The 24,422-nt window shown below is 44.4% G+C and overlaps 1 protein-coding gene across 2 annotated transcripts in view; it reads right to left on the bottom strand.

Annotated features, from left to right (window-relative positions):
• DHX38 (DEAH-box helicase 38) overlaps positions 1-24,422 on the bottom strand; it is a 1,070,683-nt gene that overhangs the window by 664,080 nt on the left and 382,181 nt on the right. For both annotated transcript variants that reach the window (XM_086945550.1, XM_086945552.1), the window contains exon 8: positions 21,290-21,445. In XM_086945550.1, coding sequence (XP_086801676.1) covers positions 21,290-21,445 — 156 coding nt within the window. The remainder of the gene's footprint in view (positions 1-21,289; positions 21,446-24,422) is intronic.

Here is a 24,422-nt window from a genome sequence, read left to right as displayed (position 1 = left end):
CCGGAGTGATGGTATCCAAATCGGCTTCACCTAGGATGGACGTGATGGTCTCTAAAGTCTCATCCTGGGGAATTGAGGTATATCATTTTTTGAGGCCCATAGTGAAGAAAATGCCTACGTATCTACAAGATACGAAGGATGTATTACACGTTATACTGGATATTGAATATGACACAGAGAGACATTTTATTCTCCTTTGCTGTGGAATCTCTATATACCTCAATTCCCCAGGACGAGACTTTAGAGACCATCACGTCCATCCTGGGTGAGGTATATCATTTTTTGAGGCCCATAGTGAAGAAAATGCCTACGTATCTACAAGATACGAAGGATGTATTACACGTTATACTGGATATTGAATATGACACAGAGAGACATTTTATTCTCCTTTGCTGTGGAATCTCTATATACCTCAATTCCCCAGGACGAGACTTTAGAGACCATCACGTCCATCCTGGGTGAAGCCGATTTGGATACCATCACTCCGGTCCATTTCATCAAGGCACTTGCTAGGCTGGCCATGAAAGTCAACTTCTTTAGATTTGAAGAGACGATCTACCTCCAAATCTCGGGGACCAGCATTGGAAGTGTCTTTGCGCCAAACCTGGCGAATCTCTACGTACATTCCTTTGAGCAACAACGTGTGTTGACACCTACCAATCCGTTTTTCACATCTATTTGATGGTGGAAGCGTTATATAGATGACGTGTTGGTAGTGTGGAGTGGAGACCGGGAGTCTATTTTACAGTTCCATCAATGGCTGAACACTAGGAACCAATATTTGAGATTCACGGTAGAGATTAACAAAGAAAGATTACCTTTCCTGGACTTATCCATCTATTCCACTCCTTCAGGGCTAGAGAGTGAATTGTACCGCAAGCCGATGGCGCGCAATTCACTATTGCAGTATGACAGCCAACATCCCAAGGCCCTAAGGGATCATTTGCCATATGGGCAATTTCTGCGAGTACGGCGGAATTGCTCATCAGACAATACCTTTCAGGTTCATGCTAAGGGCCTGTTGGAACAACTATTATCGAGGCACTATCCACACAAACTGATCAAGCGTTCGTTCAAACGGGCGAAGAATTATCGTGAAGCCCTGTTGGAACCTCCTGTGCGAAAACCCCCTCTGGATCGCTTGACCTTCGTGAGCACCTTCAGCACGAGGGCAAATATACAGAAGGTTGTCCGCCGACACTGGCATATCTTGAACTGCTGTAGTGAGAAAATTGATCCCCGTTGTTTGCCTTTAAAAGATCAGGCAGCATACGGGATCGATTGGTACATACACGTCCAAAATTTACACCTAAGAGACTTATAGGAACACTGTGGGATTTACCAGCAGTTGTGGGACACCACCCTTTTGGTGGTTGCTCCACTTGTCCCCAGACCAAGCACTCAACGACAATAGATATAGGTACTGATCGACCTTGGGTTCAGGCAAATTTCACGAACTGTAATAATGCCCACCTGATTTATCTATTGACCTGCCCCTGTTACATCAGATATGTCGGCATGACCACAGGAAAAGTGAGAACATTGATGCTTAAACACAAAAGCTCCTTCAGAAGTAAAAAGACGATGACAAGACTCACAAAGCACTTTGTTGAAAAGAATCATGGAGAAGAAGATTTCCAGTGGACGGTGCTAGAAAAGCCATTCATACCTTCACACATCAGTGATATCTCAAAATACCTATTCATGAGGGAGCAGAAATGGGTATTTTGGTTCTGAAGCGACATACATGGCCTTAATGATGACATACCATGGACCAGTTTGTAAACACTGAATATTAGGCATGTGACTATGGATTCCCAGTGAAAGGCCACAAAGACAGTTTAAATTGCTAATTACTGGACCATCTTTCTCTGTAGGTAGTGATACACTTCTCACTAATTGCAGGAACACTACATACCCAATGAGTAATGGGTATAGTATATTATGTTATAGAATGAGGTAAAAAAGACAAGGCATAAATGTTATCCTCGATTTTCCATCTTGCAGACCTGATATACTCATAAATCATTATACCGGTGGGTACAATTTGCAAACATCCTCCATTGCGGTCTTGCAGACCTGAATGTACGTATAAATCATTACACCGGGAGGGAGGTATATTTTGCAGACGTCACGGCTGGTGGCGCAGTTGGAAGTCATATATAAAATGCCCCATTCTGTGGTAATTGCAATCCTTTGTAGTTAACTTTACTTAGGTGAAGACAAGATAAGAAATAACAATGAGCAATGAATGAACTGTGGGATCAATGAGATAGACAGTATTTATAGTATCTGATACATCATCCTTTCAGGCAAGACAAACACAACGAAGTAATTACACACTATGATATCCCAGGACAAAATGATACATATGTGGGAGTGTAGAGCACACGTCATTGCTATGACGACTTGACGCCACAAGTTGGACGGCAATTGAAATTCGCCGCTTTATGAAATAGCGGACCAAATAGGGGCTGTTCCATGTTTTGGAACTAAAAACGTCATTTTCGTGATGTTATCTTGTAGTCCCGCTTGTTATTGCGGGAGAAACCATGCGAGTTCGAGCGGACCGCGGTTACAGAACGGTAAGATGAATCAGGTACCCCTTCTAATTGTACTCTTAATGTTTTCATTCTACCATATATAGGGCAGAGTCAGGAGCCTAATCAAAGGGAGTGTGCTTAGGCAAAGGCTTACAACACACCCCGGTCATGACGTGATCGGAGTGCGACATCTCGGATGATTGGAGGCACACTGAAATGAGATACTGGGGCCAACAAAAGCGCCCAGCCTCTGCAGGTCGTTGCCTCCCCCTTGACTCAGTACATGTCCGAGGCAACGATGGACAGGTAGGGTGCGGTGATTGTGGCTTATGCCTGAAATGTTACATTAGGCAATGCTTTACAGAGTTGGAAGTCTGCTCGAGGGTTATAGACTTAAGGGGACTTTCCTACAACTGTGTGTGAACTCTGTCACGTGTTTAAAAAAACGACATAAGTTTTTGCTGCAAAGATTTAAAAGGCATAAGGTTCTTTCTTTTCGTGGGGTGTAAAATTGTATAGGGCACCCCTATAAATTCCATTGTTGTACCCAGTAAGGGATGGTAAGGAGATGTTTCACTGGACTTTTTACTGGATTTTTGACTGAGTCTTTTAAGGGTATATCTATTTAAGATCTCAGTATATGATCCTGATGAGAACACTTGTGTCAGTTAAGAGGCCAAAGGCACTTTGGGGTACGTCTGTTTAGCGATGTGAGCAAAGATGCTGTGAAGAGGGAGCTGGGGGACGCTAACCTTTGGGCTATTGTGAAAGGGTTAATTTAGGAAGGATTAACAAGAGGAGGGGTCCTAGAGAATGAATAAGTTAAGGAATGACAATAGTTAGACCGATTTCTCGACTCTATGGTTTCCCTTTGTTTTACTTTCCAGAGCGGGCCTCTATATCCTGAGCTAGGTCCAGGTGAGGGGAGGTCCAGTCCCCAGTCAAGACGGGTGAGGAATTAAGATTTCATGATAATTATCACAGTTTTGAGAAGCAATATATTAAGAGAACTACATAGGGGTAATGTTCGATATGTTTGTTCTAGATGCCATCTGCATCACTTGAAGCGGAGGATCGGCACAAGTAGGTTGTAATTGTTCCAACTGGAGATAATGCTAGTTTTTTCACTATATATCATTTTTGCACACCTTGTTTTGCAGTAGCAAAGTTCGAGAGGAGAGGCCCTGAAGAAAGCCGAGGGCATTGTTTCCCTATTGGCTGAAATATGTTGGCCTTGTTTATTGCAGTTATTTGTTGAAACTGCCCCTTGAACTGTTCTGTTTTTAGACTAGGGGGTGAGGTGACATTTAAAATAAAAATTGCTCTGTTTTCCTCCTCATTACCCTATTTTAATCGCCACTTTTTTCTGTTTTGCACTGCACGAAATTCCCTTGTGGTTTGTAACTTAGTAACGCACTATCGGTTCACGTGATTTTGGTCTGATCCAATTGAGCGAATCTTCTCTGGATGGAAGATAGTCTCTATGATCAAGAGACTCATCCATATGGGTGGATGACCAAATGATAAGATTGATGACCGCGATAAATTGATGGGAATCCAATCATTTGCTCCAGGATCTCACTGATGATCCCTCCGTTTTAGCTCTTTGCTTTCTTTGTTTCTCTTTCTCGCTTTTGTGTGACTTCTTCTCCGACTCACGGTTTGAAGCAGTTGAAGCCAGTAGGCGACTTTGCTGACTTTAGACCCCTGGTTCTATTTGTTGCAGACATTGTAGTGGATGGGAACCAGGGCAGGTCTTTAAATATCCCTGTGACCATATGAATGTCTGACAAAATATCGATAACACAAATATCGATATACAAAAATATCGGATCAAAAATATCGAAACAAAAATATCGAAGTCAAAAATATAGGATTCCTATCCCTAACAAGGTAAATACAAATATATCGAAAAGTAAAATATAGAATGACAAAAATATCGTTTTTTGTAAAATATCGTTTTTTTAAATATAAAAATGTAATATTAACAAAATAATACTTATAAATGTAATAAACATATTTAAAAATGTACTATAATATTTAAAATTAATACATAATGTAATACAAAATAATATTAATAAATATATAATACATAATATATTTTTCAATAATAATAACTAAATTAATTATTTTCATAATTTAAAAACAAATAAAAATGTAATAAATTACTAATACATTTATTTACATAAAATATTCACATAAATAACAATTAATAACAACATAATACTAATAAAAAAGCTAAATACATTTTAGATAGCGTATGAGTAAAAATTACTATTCCCACTCCAGAGAGTGCGACAGTAGGGAAAGTGTTGGATAGCGCAGCGGTAACAATTACTATTCCCACTCCAGAGAGTGCAACAGTAGGGAAAGTGTTGGATAGCGTAGGATAAAAAATTACTATTCCAACTCCAGAGAGTGCAACAGTAGGGAAAGTGTTGGATAGCGTAGGGGTAACATTTACTATTCCAACTCCACAGAGTGCAACAGTAGGGAAAGTGTTGGATAGCCTAGGGGTAACAAATACTATTCCCACTCCAGAGAGTGCAACAGTAGGGAAAGTGTTTGATAGCGTAGGGGTAACAATTACTATTCTAACTCCAGAGAGTGCAACAGTAGGGAAAGTGTTGGATAGCGTAGGGTTAAAAATTAGTATTCCAACTCCAGAGAGTGCAACAGTAGGGAAAGTGTTGGATAGCGTAGGGGTAACAATTACTATTCCAACTTCAGAGAGTGCAACAGTAGGGAAAGTGTTGGATAGCGTAGGATGAAAAATTACTATTCCAACTCTAGAGAGTGCAACAGTAGGGAAAGTGTTGGATAGCGTAGGGGTAACAATTACTATTCCAACTCCAGAGAGTGCAACAGTAGGGAAAGTGTTGGATAGCGTAGGGGTAACAAATACTATTCCCACTCCAGAGAGTGCAACAGTAGGGAAAGTGTTTGATAGCGTAGGGGTAACAATTACTATTCTAACTCCAGAGAGTGCAACAGTAGGGAAAGTGTTGGATCGCGTAGGGGTAACAATTACTATTCCAACTCCAGAGAGTGCAACAGTAGGGAAAGTGTTGGATAGCGTAGGGGTAACAATTACTATTCCAACTCCCGAGAGTGCAACAGTAGGGAAAGTGTTAGATAGCGTAGGGGTTAAAATTTCTATTCCCATTCCAGAGAGTGCAACAGTAGGGAAAGTGTTGGATAGCGTAGGGGTTTAAATTACATACTTAAAAATTATAAATTGTTTTTAATAATACAAATATGATCTATTAAATATAAAACATTTACAATAAATATACATAATTATTAAAAACATGATTAGCAAAATATATATAACCTAAAAAAATCATGAAATACATACCACTTTATAATATTTAATTACTAATTAATAAATAATTAACAATTATAAAATTAACTTAACAATTATTTTTAATTCATTATTACTTAATTACATTAAAATTAGTTCCCACCATATTCCCCTATAAACACACAACCCGCAACAGAACCCATCTATCAATTAAATAATTATTTAAAATTAATTACCAATTAATTAAATTACCAATTAATATATATTAATGTATGCTTCCTACTAATTAATAATTAATTCTATATAATGAAATTACTTCCCACCCTATTCCCCTATAAACCCATAACCTGCTACAGGACATATTTATCAATTAATCAATTAATTAAATATAATTACCAAAATAATTAAATATAATTACCAGTTATTTTTAATTAATGTACGATTCCTACTAATTAATAATTATTTAAACATAATTAAATTACTTCCCACCCTATTCCCCTATAAATCCACAACCCGCTACAGTACTAAAAAACAATATTTAATTAAATTACATTAAAAATTAATAATAAAACATAATAAATACAATATAATATACACAAAATGTATTTAAAAATCGATATTAGTAACATCGAAATTATTTACTTCGATATTACTGACATCGATAATTAAAACTTCGATATTACTAATATCGATATTAAGACTGTCGATATTACTTACCTTCTATATTATGTCCCATCGATATTTAAACTTCGATATAATTGTATATCGAAATTTAAAACTCGATATTTTGTCTGTGTACCGACCATATATCTCTCTGTTGTGTTTATTGATGGACCACCACCACCTTCCCAGAAACTTCAGTTGGGGACCAGATACCGGGGGGACTGCCACAGATGCTTTCCTCCAGGACTGGCAGCCAGAGCACGGGGCCTGCTTTTAACCCATTTGTGATGATAATGCATTCTCTCGGCACAGGTGGGGAGGACAGGGGGCAGACCTGGTGCTGGTAAATCCAATCTGAGGTCGCAAGTCTGGTATCCGGGTCTACTGGAACTTTCTTGGGATTTTCCAATCCCTCTACCCCAGCTTCCAGATCTCCTCAAAAATCCAGAGGGGAATCGCCATCATTTAGTGATGGAAGTGTCTCTGTACTTCAAGGCATGGAGAATTACATAGAACGCTGGAAAGTCCCAGGGATTTTGAGACAGGCTGCATCCCCCCTCTCTAAGGCACCCCACACCACCATCAACAGTATATAGATCGCCATTGGCTTGATGGTTGGGCTAGTGTCACCAAAAACGTTTGGATCCAGTGGGGACAAATGTTGTCCATATCCTGAATTTTCCGGCTTCCTTGGCCCCGGAGTGTCTGGCTTATAGATCCATCAACACTTGCCGATAGGCGACCATATGTTGGAAGAAAACCCAGTCATGAGGAAACTCTTGATGGGTAACCGTTTATTCCTTCCCCCAGAGCCTAGATAGTTGGCACTTTGGGAAGTAAACATGGTACTCAATCTCTTCTTGTCATGACAGGCCAATAATTACTGTTCGAGGAAGGAGTTGTCAGCCAAGGTGGCTACTCTATTTTGCTTGATCTCCTGTCAATTGGTATCAGACATCAGAGCACTGGACATTACGGATAGAGTATTCACCCCAGGTGGGGTTACTGTCAATACTTTTTAGCGTACTAAATGTAACTCACATATGGTTTCTTACTCTTCTTTTCCAGATTCTTCGCAACTGTGTGTAGTGAGGTGCATTTAATACTATGAGACCATGACGGCAGATATCCGTCCCCATAGTGAGAAACAACTTTGATTGCTCTCAGGAAACCACATATGACAGTCTCTTCCCCTACCATCGCTAGATGTGTCAATGGGCCTTTCACAAAGCGTTCATTGACACGAAGACTTTTGGGGCCCACTTTGTTTGAGGGGCCATGGCTTCAAAAGCGTTTTCGCTCGGGCCAGCCTGGAGGATATCCTCAATGCAACAGACTGGTCTTCCTTCAAAAGGTTTTACTTTAAACAAGTCCCTAACATGGTAACAATGGTTGTGGAGAAGCTTTAAACCACGACAATCCTTGCCTATGGTCCCAACATGGATGAAAAAGTCCTAGCTAACAAAGAAAAGTTTCAAATCTCTTAGACAGACAGAGATGAGGATTAACTCCCCCCCCCACCCACGTTGTTGTAGATAATAACACCCTCCCTGATATGAGAGTCTTCGTGAAGGTGGGTATGATTGTGATTTATTGATGGATTATATCTCATTGATATCCGATTGATCCCTACTGTAATGAAACCATGTGGTTTTACTGAAACCTGTCATGACGTTGTAGGTATGGATATTCATGTGCACGTGTATAATTCTATTCAGAATCTGACGTGTCCAAACAAGATTGAAGTTGCTATATCTCGATTTCAGTCGCAGGACAAAAGAGGAGTTTGCAAAATCGACGAGGGACTATCAAGGGATCCCGGATTGCTAACTGGACAATAATTTACTGTGCATCTGTTGACTTTTTCTTAAGGTATTATGGGAAATATAGTCTTTGTTGTGTTTACTTGGCTACTGTAGTAATAAAGTGAAGAAAATAAAGCATAATCTTCGCCACCATGTCCTTAATAGAACTGTATTTCCATTACGATAGCTAGGAAATTTTTCATTCTTGGGAACATCAACTTGGATCTTAAATACTAAGTTCAGGACTACTGGTTCTCTTATCGGATCACTCACTATCAATTAACGCTACAGGTACACATAACCTCCATAAACCCTGGCACTAACACACTGTCCCCACTATTTCTCATTGAACGCTCTCTTATATGATCATGCTATCTAACAAATCCAGGTCAACATCCTTCCTTGCTCTTACACATATTGCTCCTACACCCATTTCCAAGAGGAAACACCATATTGATTCTCTTCCTGCTTTCCTATAGGAAATCCTCAAAGACCTTGTGCTTGTGTGAGCAATTTACCAATGCATACCTGAGCTAACTATAACTCGCGCCCCCCGCAGTGCACTGCTTATGACCTCACATATTACATTACTCCTGAGATGGTCAGTGACATCACTGATGACATCTCAAATGATATCACGGATTACATCATCCACAGAACCAAACACCCAATCACACCCCGTTACAATCTCTCATAACCCACTTACACAACTACGCACATACCCATACAAGTACTCGCACATACCCATACAAGTACTCACACAACCACTCACTGAACCATAGAGCCACTCACTCTCCGACAGTGGTACTCACAACCACTCACTCACGCATACAGCTACCCATACAACCAGTCACTCACCTATACAGCCTCTCACTCACCCATACAACTAATCAGATCACCCACTTATTCACCTATACAGCCACTAACACATCCACTCACCCATACAGCCTCTCAACACAGCCACTCACTCACCCATACAAGCACTTACAAACCCATTCACACATCCATACAATCACTTTCACATCTGCTCACTCACCCATGAAGCCATTTATACAGAGAAACACTCCAATACAGCCACAACACACCAACTCACTTAACCAAACACCCACACAGATACTTACACACCCAGTGTGAGAAGTTGGCCTGGTATATATCCTGCCCACTAATTAAAGTGGGTGCCCTGTACCAGTCCAAACAACACTTATGGTGATTTAAGCGGTCAAAGATAACCTTAGAAAGCTATTCAAGTGGTAGCTGTGGAGAGCAGCCTTCAGGCTTAGTCTTGAGGGAATGTTAAGCAGCTTGTTTTACCAGAATGCAACATTAAAGTATTGGTTAAATGAAAGGAGAACCACACAGCAGTTATAAAAATATGAATTTATTATTATAACACTCTCTAGTACGATTAAGTATCAGCTACATGCAGATAATCACAAAGCACAGAATACTGTAGCACAGAAGTAATAGTAATTAGCACTAATACTCAGTGGGTTCGAGGGGGAGACCAAACCATATACTAAAATAGTGGTATTAGAACCGCGACTCGAGTCAAGACAGTGTCTAGACGACGTAGAATCACTGGGACCCCAAAGAACCACCCAAGGTGAGTAAGTAGGGACCCCATGGAGGAGGGGTGCAGTGTGGGAACACGACCGTCTGCGCCGTACAATTCTATGGGAGAGTCGCGGTTACAGTTTTAAAGTTTAAGGACCCTTCCCTTCCCAGTGGACTTTGGAGAAACCCAGTGGAAGTTAGGAGGTTGGAGAGCCAAACCACCCATGCATACCGTAGTACCAGAGTTACCTATTCCATGGAAGCCGGCTGCATAGGTCTGAAGTGGTGTCGGAAACAACCGTTGAAATCTATGGAGGACTTCGAAGAAGATCCACAGCTGAAAAGAAGAAAAGTGTCTGTCGGAATCCAAAGGTGGATTCTTGATGAAGAGTACCTGAAAGCAGAGGGGACAGAGTCTGGGTCGCTCAGGAGTGACCAGGGGCTCGGTAGACGAATGTCCACCGATGTCGGGTGCTTCAGGTGCGTTGAGGGGGGTCTGGACTCCGCAGCCACAGGGAATACGTGGAGGATGACCAGGAGCCAGATGCGAGCTGTCTCACTAAGGATGTCAAGTGCGGAGGGGTCAGTGTCCGGTGGGAGGACCAACAAGTCTTAGCAACGGCAACCCACACAGAATGTCAAGGAAGGTTACGGTTCGGACCAGCAAAGTCCAGGAGAATCACCAAACACAGGGGAGTCAGGCCAAGCCTGGAGCAACCAGGGGAGCCCATGAAAATCAGTGTTGACTCTAAAGTGGACCCACAGGCCATAGGCACAGAAGCAGTGAGGGCACCTCGAGCAGTGTCACAAAGCAACAGTTCACGGAGCACTCAGTGCGAGGAGGACCGGAGTGCTTTATAGGAAACGGTGTCAGAGGTTAGGGCTACTTGGAGTCTAGTGCACTTGTTCTGGAAACGCCAACAAGCATATGCACTAGCAAAAGTACACGGTGCACAAGGGAACGGGTATTGCAGCCCCCACAAGGTATTCTGGCCTCAAACTTGGTGAAAGGGCAGCTTGGACCTCAAGGGACTTGGAAACCCTCCTTTTATGTTGCTGAAGCCTTTGCAATCCGGAGGAGCTCAGGAGCAGCAGACCAGTCAGTCATGATATGGTGCTTGTGGTTGCAGGGAAGTGACTCCTTCACTCCAAGGGAGATATCTTCAGTTGTCCTTGATGCTCCACAGGTCCTGCACGGAGCCTGTATGGTGCACAGGCACAGACGATGCTTCAGACAGAGGGAGACAAAGTTGGTTCAGAATCTTGTCCACGTCAAACCTAGGGTTACAGCCCGGTAAGCCCTTTTGTACCCACAGGAGAGGGTTGGACAGATTCAGGGGACCCTCCCAGGGGAGGGTCTGGACAGTGGGGAGGTTACTCCCATGTCCTTTGTACAGTTTCACGTCAGAGCAGGAGCCAACGGCTCCTAGGACTGGTTTGAACTGGACTATGCACAGGGACCCCGAATGTGTCCCTCATGCAGACTTTCGGACGCTGGCAAGCGCACCCACCCAACCCTAATACACTAAATCCTGTGTGGTAGGAGGTCACTCTTCCTGTGACAGGATGCCTATTGTTCTGCCTACCCCTGCTCGAACTTGGCTCAGCAGCAGGAGGGCAGAAATGTGTCTCTGGTCGGCAGCAACCCTTTTGGGCTGCCTAGAAGACTGGTACCGAAAACACCAAGGACCTCACAAAGCTTGTTTCTGAGGGGTGGAATCATACCCCCACACCGGTTGACACCAAATACAATAGGGTTACTTTCAGCCGTTTTAGAGTTGGTCATCATGCGGTCGCATAATGCTACTCTATATGTCGTAAATGGCTGCAGCACTAACAATCCGGGAGAATGGACTCCGTAGGCTGCAGGGGTGTCCTGTTACCCACTCACCTACCCATACAGCCCCTCACACCCACTCACCTACCCATACAGCCGTTCACTCACTCATAGTGCCACTGACACACCTACTCACCAGTCCAGCCACTCACTCACACACACACACACAGCTACTTATACACCAGCTGATCCACACAGTCACTCACACATCTATAGCCTCTCAGAAACCCACTCGCACAGACACACATTCACACAGCCACTCACATAATATATGCTAGAAATAGTTTCTCTCATTAGTTGTATGCCTAGAAAACTAATTTAACTTATATAGTAGCTTACTATAAATGTATAACATACATAACTTTTTAGAAAATCTTACACTCACTGAATGTCGTCGTCAGTGATGTCCTCAGAGATGTCACGGACCATGTCATGAGCGATGTAATATGTGAGGTTATAAGCAGTGCATTGCAGGGGCGTAAGTTATAGTTAGCTCAGGTACCTATACCTGCTGTATTTTTGTGCCTGTAACCATTGTTTTTTTTTCTCCAATGAATATATACATATTTCACCCACGCAATTGGTGGCATTAGGTGCGTCTATGTCAGGACCGGGTGCGAGGATTATGCTGCTCTTTCTTCACTGTATTAGACAGCAGCCATTAGAAATCAAGTAAAACAAAACAACTATTCTCATGGCACATAGGGATACACAGTTAAAACAATGGAGTGTCCAGGATAGAGCGTCCAGACCCCCTGCACCAATCACAGGTCTCCAGGTGCCAATAGTTCTGTGTAAGTATTAATTCCTCCTCTTTCTTCACTGCTTGCAGCCAGATAGGTCATGTTTATTTTCTCTCTCATGCTGACCCTGTATTTTGCTTATTCATACTCTAGAGCGTTTCAAACTGTTTGCTGTATGCTCTTTAGTGCTGCCGTAGTTCCCGCCAACAGTGGCTGATTGTGCCTTACGGCGATCGATTCTGTGTGCTTTGTTTCTCTATTGGGTCGTTTTTCTCTCACGCTCAGCTGAGGGAGGGCACGCGTGTCGGGAGTCTCATCTGCTGCAGCGCGTAGGCTCACGTTGTTTTTTATGCTTTTGTAGGCTTTTATTTTGGTTAAAAAAATTAGATTTTCCTTTGTAGGCAATCACAAGTCACCCGCTATTCGGCTGACTAGAGTCCAGCCGTGGGAGCGCTTCAACTCCCTAGCAGCCACATGTACCGGTGCAGGCTCGTGGTGAATTCCTCCCACCGCTAGAGGGCGCCTAGGTGCGCGCCAGCCTGCGGCTTTCGTGCTTAGATTCCGTGCATTCCTGGATTCCAAGCCGCAACACCGTGAAGAGCCTTGTCCCGCCTGCATCATTACACCCGCTGATTCGGGTCTGCTTCACTGCCATTAGGCAGCATTTTTTCATCCTCACGCCCGCTGAACGCCTGTTCGGGTCAGTATCTGCAATTAAGCAGTTTGTTGGGCAGTTTCCCTGCCCGGGGGTCTGTATTCTTAAGCCTGTACACGCTCGCTCAGGCGAGTCAGTATCTCTGGAACCCTTCTGAGGCAGGCTCCCCTTAAATAGTTGCACCAGAGCGGTTTGGGTTCCGGGCTTATTGCCTTTCTAAACTGTGAGCTCTGCCCGCCCTAACCTCAGGCTGACACCCCCCCCCCCCTGCAACTGAGGTATCGCCCTCTACCTAACCACTACTTACCTGGCGCACTACTGTCTCCTGGCCCCAATGGATACTTACCAGGATGACGTTTACCAAGATGATCAGTGGGAGGAGGACCAATTTACCGCCCTACAGTGGGACTGAGGAGTTCTTTGACGCAGAGGATGCCTCCCTCCACAAAGTGGTAGAACAAGCAATGATGCCCCTTGAGGAGCGCCTGTATCGCTAAATTAACCAGGCCTGCGTCAAGTTGGCCAGGGCCGCCAAGGCCTTTCCGTCCCCTTCTCCTTCCAGCGAGCCCACCGCCTATAAGCAGGCCCCACCTGCTAAGTGAACTAAAGACAACGGGGTGGACCCAGATGCTTTTGACCGCCTCACGCAGGCTTTTCTGGCAAGTACTGCTCCCCCAGCAACAACCACTGCCCCAGGGGACGGTGATCAGACGGACGGTGATCAGACAGGCGGTGATCAAGCGGACACCGAAGACGAGGTTGGCCCGTCGCGCCCTTGGTGGCCCTCCCGTCCAAGCGCCCACTCCTGATGCGCAGAAACTCTGTGCTGACATGTTGGACGTCCATCATGGGGGACGCCTGGGTTTTGCAAACCATACAAGGTTTTCACATAGACTTTCACGGGGTACCTTCACAATCTGTTGCCCCGCACACGCTCTGTTTTTCAACCGCAGATGCCGCTTTGGTCAACCAGGAGATCCAGTCTCTTCTGGACATGGGAGCGATTGCAGAAACCCTGCCCCATCCCAGAGGTGTTATCAGCAACCTCTTCCTGGTGGACAAGACAGACGGGGGTCAGCGACCAGTCATCAACATGCAAGAGTTTAATAAGTGGCTGATTTACCGCCACTTGAAGATGGAAGGAATCCATCTGCATCGCGATATAATCCGGCCCAACGACTGGATTGCGCGTCTCGACCTCAAGGACGCCTACCTCACGATCCCCATCTTCCCGCCTCACCAGCAGTTTCTGCAATTTCACTGGAGGAACAGACGCATAAATTCACAACTCTCCCGTTCGGTCTATCATCTGCCCCTTGGTGTTTTACCAAGGTTCTCAGCACCAGCGAGCGTCGGGTATGAGGCTCATCGTCTATCTGGACAACATTCTTCTGTTGGCCCAGTGCCCCCATGCTCTCTCGCGTCAGCTACAGACCGCGGTCAATCTCCGTCTGAGCCTCGGATTTGTAATCAACGAGGTCAAGTCCACTCCGATTGTGGCTCAGAAGGTCGTTTTTCTTGGTTTCTTAATAGACTCCGTAGAGTCTATTCTCAGCCTCCCGTCTCGCAAAATGACAAAGATCCAACACAAAATTCGGAGATCCCTTGCCCAAACGCAAATTTATTTATTTATTTATTTATTGTTGAGTTTTATATAGCGCTAGCTGGACCCGAAGGTATCAGAGCGCTTTACAGGTCTCTCTCAGGCAATTGCCTGTATAGTGGGCCTTCTTTTAGCCTCGATCCAGGGCTATATTTCCAGGACCGCTCCACTACAGAGCCCACCTGCGCAGAGGCCTTTCTTACTCACAGAAAGTGAGGCTCTCGGCGGATGCCAGAGAGGAGCTCCAGTGGTGGCTCACCAACATGGAAGCCTGGAATGGGCGGGCAATTTTCGGTTCCACACCTGATATCATTATTGAATCAGACGCGAGCACCTCCGGCCGGGGCGCAGGTGTGGAGACTTCACCACGGGGGGTGTGTGGTAACCACGCGAACAATGTTTACACATCAACTGTCTGGAGCTCTTAGCAGGCTCGTTCGCAATCCAGTGTTTGACCAAGTGCGTTTTTCTCAAAATGGACAATATTTCAGCGGTCCGGTATTTCAACCATCTTTGGGGCAAGCAGTTGAAAGCTCTAGCCGATCTCGTGGTAAATTTCTGGCAGTACTGTCTGGATCATCAGAACTCCGTTACGGCGGAGTACCTTCCGGGTTGCGACAACCAGGTGGCGGACTTCCAGTCACGCCACTTTCACGGCGTGAGTCTCTGGAAGTTGCACGTGGGAGTGTTTGCAGATCTCCAGAGCATCTGAGGTCCTTTTTCGATGGATATCTTTGCCTCTCGCCTGGATCACCAGCTTCCCAGATTCTTCAACTGGAGACCGGATCCTCTTGCGGAGAGGACGGATGCGTTCATGCAGAACTGGCAGGAGGAAACCGGTTATGCCTTTTCTCCATTCGCCATGATAGCATGGGTCTCGGCTCAGGTTCGACACCAGAGAACGGATGTGGTGCTCATCTCGCTGATTTGGAGATCGTAAGTTTGGTTTCCAGTTCTTCTGGAACTTTCTTGGGATTCTCCCACCTCTCTCCCCCGATTTCCAACTCTCCTTCTCAATCCAGACAAGGATCCCCATCCACTGATTGCGCAAGACTCCCTGATGGCGTGGTGGATTACAGGGGACGATGGGCGGTCCCAGGCCTTTCGTGAGCGGCTGAGAAATTCATGTCCAAGGCCTGGGGCGACAGTACTGTCAAGCGCTACCGCTCCACTTGGAGAAGATGGTATAGTTGGTATTTGGCCGCCCTCGCGGAGGAAGGCCTGGCTTACAAAACAATCAATACTTTTCGTTCGGCCATCTCAGCTGGCCATGCTGTGGTGGATGGCTCTCCGGTGGGGGAGCACCCCTTGGTTTGTCGCCTTCTCTGGGGAATATGCCTTTCTTTGCCTCGGAGCCTCAATATTCACAGCGCTGGGAAATTAATCAGGTCAGGTTTCTGTCCTGCCAGCCAGACAGATTCTTCTCTAGGAAGAGACACTCGGCGAAGCTGGCCATGCTTCTGTGCTTGGTCTGTTGTAGACGGGTTTCAGATGACAGGGCCCTGGATATCTCAGGTAGGATATTCTCCCCAACGGGGGTTATCTTCACCATCTGTCGGCGCACTAAGTGAGGGACGAAATCCATCTCTTACCCCGCTTTCACGGACTCCCCAAAGTTGCGTGTTGTGTCTTGCCTCAAAGCTTAGGAGGAGATGCGACTTTCAACCTCCAGGAGAGCACCAGTTACACATCGCGCTCAAGAAGCCCTAAAAGGAAGTGTCTTCCCCCACTACTGCCTGTTGGGTTAGGTGAGTGATGCAGGAAGCCGGTATAGATCTACGTGCATTCGGGGCTCACTCTACTAGAGAAGCAATGGCCTCCAATTCATTTACCCTGGAAGCTTGTCTGGAAGACTTTCTAAATGCCGCAGACTGGTCTTCAGACTCTACCTTTAAGCGATTTTACTTCAAACTGGTTATTGACATGGCTCACTTGGTCGTGAGCAAGCTTTAAACAAGCATAATCCTCGCCTCTGTTCCTGACATAGAATAAAAAATTGCCTAGCTATCGTAACGGAAAGTTTCAATTCTATTAAGGACTTGGAGGCGAGGATTATCCTACCCAGGGTACAAGTTACATTGGTGTCCTACCCACCCACGTACTGGGGTAAGTAAACTCTTTTACGGATTATGTTTATGCATTTTGATAGTTCTTCTATGAATGTTCTTGGGATGCTTTTCTCCTACAGGGTTAAGCCTTAGCCATTTTCTTCGCTTATGCTATGCCATTGATTTTATGCAAGCGACTCTAATAACCAAGATTCATGAAGCGTCCTTGATGGCAGAACTCGAGCGACGAAAGAGGAGGAATTAATATTGAAGAGGACTATCGGCATCCTGGAGACCTGTGATTGGTGCAGAGGGCCTGGACGCTCTATCCTGGTCACTCTCTTGTTTTAACTGTGTATTCCCCATGTTCCATGGGAATAGTAGTTTTGTTTTACTTGACTTCTAATGGCTGCTGTTTAATAAAGTGAAAAAAGAACAGCATAATCCTCGCCTCAGAGTCATTAAACAAATTGAAACTTTCCATTAAGATTGCCAGGAAATTTTTCATTCTGTGCTACTCTTGTAATGCAGAGCTCCAGCCAAATTCTGCCAAGCTCTACATGGTGGAATTTTTTTCCCGCAAGGCTTCAGGAATGTGAGCGCGGTTTTGTGTCCCATTGCATGATTATCTAACGCAGGCAGTCGTGGTCAGACAGCTGCTCCTCAAGTAGATTTGCTGCCACTCAAGTAGATTTTCTACTCGAGCAACAGAAAAATCATCTTGAATGGACAGACTCTTGCATACTGCCTTTCACAGTGATTTTTCAGCGCTGTTCGTGCTACCAGCACTAAATTAATCACAAAGTGCATATTTTCTGTCCGTTGATGGAACTCCACAGAATTGCACTGAATTTTTATTGAACTATCCAGAATTCCAGAGTGAAACTACGTGAGTTCAGCCCATCCCTACTTTATACGTACATACATATATATAAATGCATATGCATGAACAATACATGCATGCATTTCGCTTAATTCCCGCTGACTGCACTTCAACAAGTAAAATGATTATTCAGTATTGCATGAAGACATTAAATTGCTAGCTTTAGTCTTTTGCCTATCGAGGATAATTGGGCATTAGTCCTGTCTGCCTATGTGGGGGTGGAGGATGACAGACCAGAATTCCAGAGCACAAACAGACAATTACAAGTCTGATCTTATTGGGTTGCCATTTGCCTCCCCTTTTCCGATGCCTGACTGATACACGTATGGCTAGAGCTCAAGTACAAGGTGCCCCCAAATAAAAGCCCATTATTACCTTTCAGTTACATTTTGCTTGTTTACACACAGGAGTTGTAATACGGATTCCTAACATTAATGATCTACCCAACTACTTCCAGTTACATTAATCTAGACCTCAGATCTCAATCCTTCAAATCCTAAATATGTACTGTATAGGCCGAAAAGGCTAACAGAGAACCGTCATATCTTTTTTACTGTTTACAATTACAATATATATAAATCAGCCTGTAAAGTGTGAAGTTCGTAATACTGATAACGTATCGCCATACTTTATGCTGTACTGCAAAAATTCTCAGAGAACAGGCATAAATGTCAATAAATGGTTTGAAAAAAACTTTTGTTTCTTGATTCTCTTGACAAAGGCCGCCAGAAATAGAAATGAACACCTGGTGCAGCAAGCCATTTGTCCTACAGCAGAAGTTCCAGGAATGTATAAGCTGACCTTGCATACATGTAATCCCATATGTATTCCAGAACATACCAAAATAGTTTCTTGAAAATTCTATGTGGTATAGCTACAGGCATAGCTCAGAAGAGGGCAATTTTCTACTATCATATGTTCACTTTAAGATTTTAAAAATTACATTACTTAGAATAACAAAGGCTTTGTTACTCAAGCCTCAAAGAAGCGCCAAATCGAATTTATATTGCACTAAGGCCAAACCTGTGATAAGGTCGTATGGGTCAGCAGACACTCCAGAGGGGACGACTGCACTCCTAAAGACATCCTGCATGTAGGCTGATGTATCCGTCCCAAACCAGATACACCAGAAAAGAAGGTAACAATGCCGATGGATGAGGAGAATGAGGTGGGAGTGGAGACAGCAGGGTTGGGTCAGGTTGTGGTGCTGGTGACACTCCATTCAGTCCAGCTTGAGAGGGCCTGGACTTACCTGTCGAATTTAACCTTTGAGGAGAAAATGAATGCTTTTTTCCTTCTGCTTCTTTCTGGGCCTCCGCTTCTACTTTGAAGACCTGGTTTGCCAAGACGAACTTGAAGGTGACCTGGACTTAGCCCCTGACTCGAACGTGACCTTGTCTTGCGGCATCCCCAAAGGTCCTCTTCAGATGTTTGACCCTGCGCTCCATGAAGGCCTTCAAGAGCATCTGCTGGCAGAGGGCACACAACGACCAGATACAGTTGTCATGTGGGCCAGTGATAGAAATTTGGTAGTAGCATCAGCAACAGTACTTGAAACCTTCCCTTTCAGAAGTGACATGTCCCTACCTGCACCACTTGACAAACAGATTGTGAGAAAAAATTTCTCCACAGAATGTTAGAGTATTAACCTCCAAATGCAGTGAAAGGCATGGAAAAAACGGAACTGACCAAACAATCCCTGCACTATTTGACCTTGTTGATGTCATCATGTCTCCGTACCCGATTGGAGAGCTATTGCCGAAGTTTCCAGACCAATCCAGCGCCTGGGGAATATTCAAAGGTGAGGAATCTGCAGGTAGACTTATTTTATTCATTTTATTTATTGTTGAGTTTTATATAGCGCTAGCTGGACCCGAAGGTATCAGAGCGCTTTACAGGTATAGAAGAAAACAGATACAGGAGGGTTAAAGCAGTCAAAAAAAGCATATAACATACAGCACTGACGTAGTAGCATTAGCGACAGCCCAAAGATTAGAAGGATCCTGTCAAAAGGGGTTGGATCTTTGGAAGACGCGTATCATCTTGGGAGTGTATTGAAGTAACAGTTAAGCAGCAGAGATTTAAAATCCTGTTTGAAGCATAAAAAAGAGGGTTTGCAGAGGAGAAGCGTAGGGAGTTAGCTCCAAATGCTAGGAAAATTTCCTGAGAAAGAGCGCGCCTTGGATGATTTCATCTTCATCTTTGGTGGTATGAGAAGAAGTGATGTTGATTTTCTCAGGGCCTGGTCTCTTCCTGCTCTAGATAGTTTGGTTTCAAGGTATTTTGGGGGGTTTTGTATGCAGGTCTTTGTGGGTGATACAAGCTGTCTTGAAGATGCATCTTCCTACTATGGGAAGCCAACTGAAACTCTTGAGGGTGGTGAGATGCAATCTAACCATTTGATTCTAATGAGGAATGTGGCAGCTGCATTGAGAGTTGCTCATAGGGGCACAAGGTGACTTTTCAGCATCCCAGAGATGATGGCTTTGTCATAGTCAAGTTTCGTGAGGACTAGTGATTGCACTACCATGTTAAGATCATCAGGGGCAATAAATGGTTTGATTTTCTTCAGATGTTTTAATGTGCACAGTGCTCCTTTGGCTGAGATGTTGATGTGCTCCAACATTAACATGTTTTTGCCAAGGTGAATCCGAGGACTTTACGGAGTTGGAAAGTAAAAGAGAACAGTTTTATGCAGCCAAATTCTTGAGCCATTCTTGACCTGGTAAAGGTTTATTTTTAGGGAAAGGGAGTAGTTCAGTCTTGCTGGGGTTCAGCTTTAGGTGGTTGGTGCTTAACCTGGTAGGCATCTTAGTTAGTGTGGCGTTCAGATGCCAGATGACTCTGGGTGAACTTATTTTGTAGAACACTATTGTGTTGTTGGCATATAGGTGCTATTTAACCCCCGCTTGGTTCAGCATCACTGTGAGGGGTTCCATGAAAAGATTAAATAAGGATGGTGAGAGGATTGAGCTCTGTAGTAAACCTTGTGGTGCTGGTGCAGGCTGAGACACACAACTGTTGATTTTTATTTGCGGAAAGCGATGTTGCAGATAGGACACGTACCACCTCAAGCCTGTGCCATTGATACTAGTGCAGTTCTTGAGGCGTTCAAGTAAAGTTGGATGCTTACTGTGTCAAATGTCGCCGATAAGCGAAGTAGGATTACTAGGTAGGAGTCGCTTTCATCTAAGGTTCTGAGAACGTCATCAGATATATAGATAACATAGCAATTTGAGTGCTACAACCTTTCCTTAATCCCGATTGGAAGGTGTTGCGGTGGATGAATTCCTCCATGTGTTAAGTAGCTGTAAGAATGTTTAAATTATGTATTTAGTTGTTTCTTTGTACAAATCAATTATCACATTGTGATACAGCACTCCTAATAATTCTTTCCTCACAAGTATTGAAGTGCAGGACATTCACAAAAGTGTGATACAAGTACAATGCCTCTATTCTGTTCTGGGCTTTTATCGCAAGGCTAGGTACAGATATTTGAGTTTGCAAATAAATAATTTTACAGAAAATGGCTTTTACATATAAATTAAGCACATAAACTGAGGCACCATGAGCCCCCAACTTTATCCATGTAGTGAGGTTTATTTCTGCTCATCACATCACAGTATTCACCATCCTATACATAGATCATACCTCATTAATTTGACGTCTCTGTGCAGAGATGCGTTTCTGCGTTTGTTTCTGCAAGTGCTGCTCCCGCTTTTTCACATACTCCTCCGAAGAGTACGCCAGAGGGTTGTGGAAGTCGTCATGGCCCTCATCCATCATGTACCAATCCCTGTCAGCTTGCTGAATAATGGAGATAATGAGAACGAGAAGGTTAATGGATAAAGAACCAGTAACTAAAAGAAATAGGAAGAGTAAACACATAAGATCCTGAGTTAAGCAATAGGCACGTTCAAAGAACTAAACATCAAGTCTGTTGCTAACTCCCACTTAGCACAGTTCTGTAGGGAACAGTGTGTTTCATGGCTGTTCTAAAATGGAATACACAATTCTCCGGGGGTAAGAAAATGGTACAGGGAGGGAAATCCTTAATCTGGCAGCTCTAGACAGTAGAAGATTACGAGAACTTTGACCTCTATGACTTAATGATGAAAATGGATTGCAGGAAAACAGAGACCCTTACCCAAACAGAGTAATGAAGTCCCGATATTGGCATTGGTTGCCATGCTTCTTAGTTATTGCTTTTACCAGATTGGTGATCCAGAACCTTTTAAATACAGAACCAACTTCTCAAGATGGCATCTAGTCAGAGTTTGCGGAAGGTCTCCGGAATAGTACTGCAATACACAGGGTTCCCTTCTACTTCTACAGTCTCAGCACTGATGTGCAAGGCAAAGGATATCATTTAGGGTCAGAAGGGCTATTGATTAGTATTGGACTAAACTGATTGAAGCATTTAGGACTAAGTATTTGGTACTGGCATTAGAATGCAAAATCAAATGTGTCCACCTTTTCCACTGTCACTGAGCTATAAAGTCCTTGAAAACATTGCTCTTGTTAATGGGAACTGCAGCTTTTTGGTTCAATACATCACATTACGGAGAGTTGTGTAAGGTCTAAGCCAACATTTAATTTAAAAAAAAGTCATGAGCATGTCCTGCTGGATTTTTCCTTGGAGCATCAAACTTCTGAAACACACATCCCCATGATACAGTTCACTTTTTAATATTCATAAAATTATATCTTGAGTGATGTCACGTCCAAGAATCAAGTGAATCCTATGCTTCCTTTGATCTTTCCATCTGCACTGCATGGACAATGTGTACACTTTATGAATAATCTTGGTCCTAGTTTTAGTGCCATATCTGTATTTGGGAACAGTATTATCATAGTTAGTCAAGGAAATAGTTAAGCTGATGCTGTGTGGGTACTGCAGGAGGGGTAAAAGTTTTTATTTATTAGTTGATCATGATCAATGTTATTGGTAACAAACCGACTCATTAGGGATCACTATTTCAGGTAACAGCCAACAATAGAGGGCCCACTATCACCATCCGCATACATTTTAGTTTTTAGCCACAGCTTTGCACATGTCCGCTCATGGGATGTTTCCTAGAAGTGCCACTGAGGAACTTTTCTTGTGCATGGTACTTGCTGTAGGAGTGCTATGCAGTGTGTGTTTGGCTTGGGTATAACACATTTAAATGCACCCAAAAATCCATCTGGCTGAACTAGCTTTTGATACAGGTTGCTGAGATGTTACCAGGTAAATAAAACAAACAGCTGCTTGGTTTCGCAACTATACTGTTTTAGAATGATCTACTTAGTACATGATAGCTCTCCTGACATCTAAGGTACACAAAGGCCTTTTCCTGAGAAAATGGGGCTTTCAGAAAAACAAATTAAAAACAAGCATTTGCAATGCAATGGTCTCGGCATCATTAAAGGTAGAGCAATTGGCATTGCTCATGACATTTCTTTTTTTTTTTTAAATCATAAATAAATGGCATTGTCATTTACATTGCCAATACACACCACTCTGCACCTGCACTCACTGCTCTGCACACTCACTACTCTGCACACTCACTACTCTGCACACTCACTACTCTGCACTCACTACTCTGCACACTCACTACTCTGCACTCACTACTCTGCACTCACTACTCTGCACTCACTACTCTGCACACTCACTACTCTGCACTCACTACTCTGCACTCACTACTCTGCACTCACTACTCACTACTCTGCACACTCACTACTCTGCACTCACTACTCTGCACTCACTACTCTGCACTCACTACTCTGCACTCTGCACTCACTACTCACTACTCTGCACTCACTACTCTGCACTCTGCACTCACTACTCTGCACTCACTACTCTGCACTCACTACTCTGCACTCACTACTCTGCACTCACTACTCTGCACTCACTACTCTGCACTCACTACTCTGCACTCACTACTCTGCACTCTGCACTCACTACTCTGCACTCTGCACTCACTACTCTGCACTCTGCACTCACTACTCTGCACTCACTACTCTGCAGTGACTGAAGACAGCGCGGAGTGAGGCTGTTGGTGAGCGAGTCCAATCAGAGAGCTTGATATGGAGTGAGCCCAGTGGTGAGTGAGCATGGCAGTGAGTGAGCACACAGCGTGAGCCTCCGACGGAGTAAACCTGCCGGCGGGAATGATTCAATCTGAGTTGGGCTGCTGGCGGGAGGGGGCAGCAGTTCATGAAAGCCCTGTGGGGAGTGTTGGCTTTCTGTGTGGACGCCCAGTGCCTCTTTTCACTATGTTAAATGCATTTTTAGGTGTTACTGAAAATGTGCAATGACTTTATTGAAGATGGTGTATGCATGTAGTTCTAAATACCATTAAAGATCCGCTCGAAGCTGGCAGGGGGCGCTGGTAGCAGGGAGTGCCCGAGCGGGACTCCCACAGACTGCGCCGCGGGGTGCCCTCCGGTGCCCGCAGGGTCGCATCCTGACCGGCCGCCGCGTGATTGGAGGGCGCGCTGTGCGCAGTGTGGTGCTGGCAGCCGTGTCCGTGGTCACTCCCTGCGTGTCTGGGCAGCAGCCGTTCTCCACCTCCGTGTGTCTGGCGGCTGGGCCTGGCACAGAGCGGGCTTCCCCAGAGGGAGTCCCCATTCCTGGAGAGGGAGGGCAGGACGCGGGTGGGGCAGGGTCACTGTGAGTGTGAACAGGTCAGCGCCTCCCTGCAGCCTCGCAGATTAATTAAAGAGTGCTAATCGGGCTCAGCAGACAGTTGGCAAGGGGATACTGGCAGAGAGTGCCCGCCTGTCACGGCGTGTGAGGGCT

This window comes from Lissotriton vulgaris, chromosome 12 (assembly GCF_964263255.1).
Source record: "Lissotriton vulgaris chromosome 12, aLisVul1.2, whole genome shotgun sequence".
NCBI lineage: Eukaryota > Metazoa > Chordata > Amphibia > Caudata > Salamandridae > Lissotriton > Lissotriton vulgaris.
This window is presented reverse-complemented; position numbering and strand designations above follow the sequence as displayed.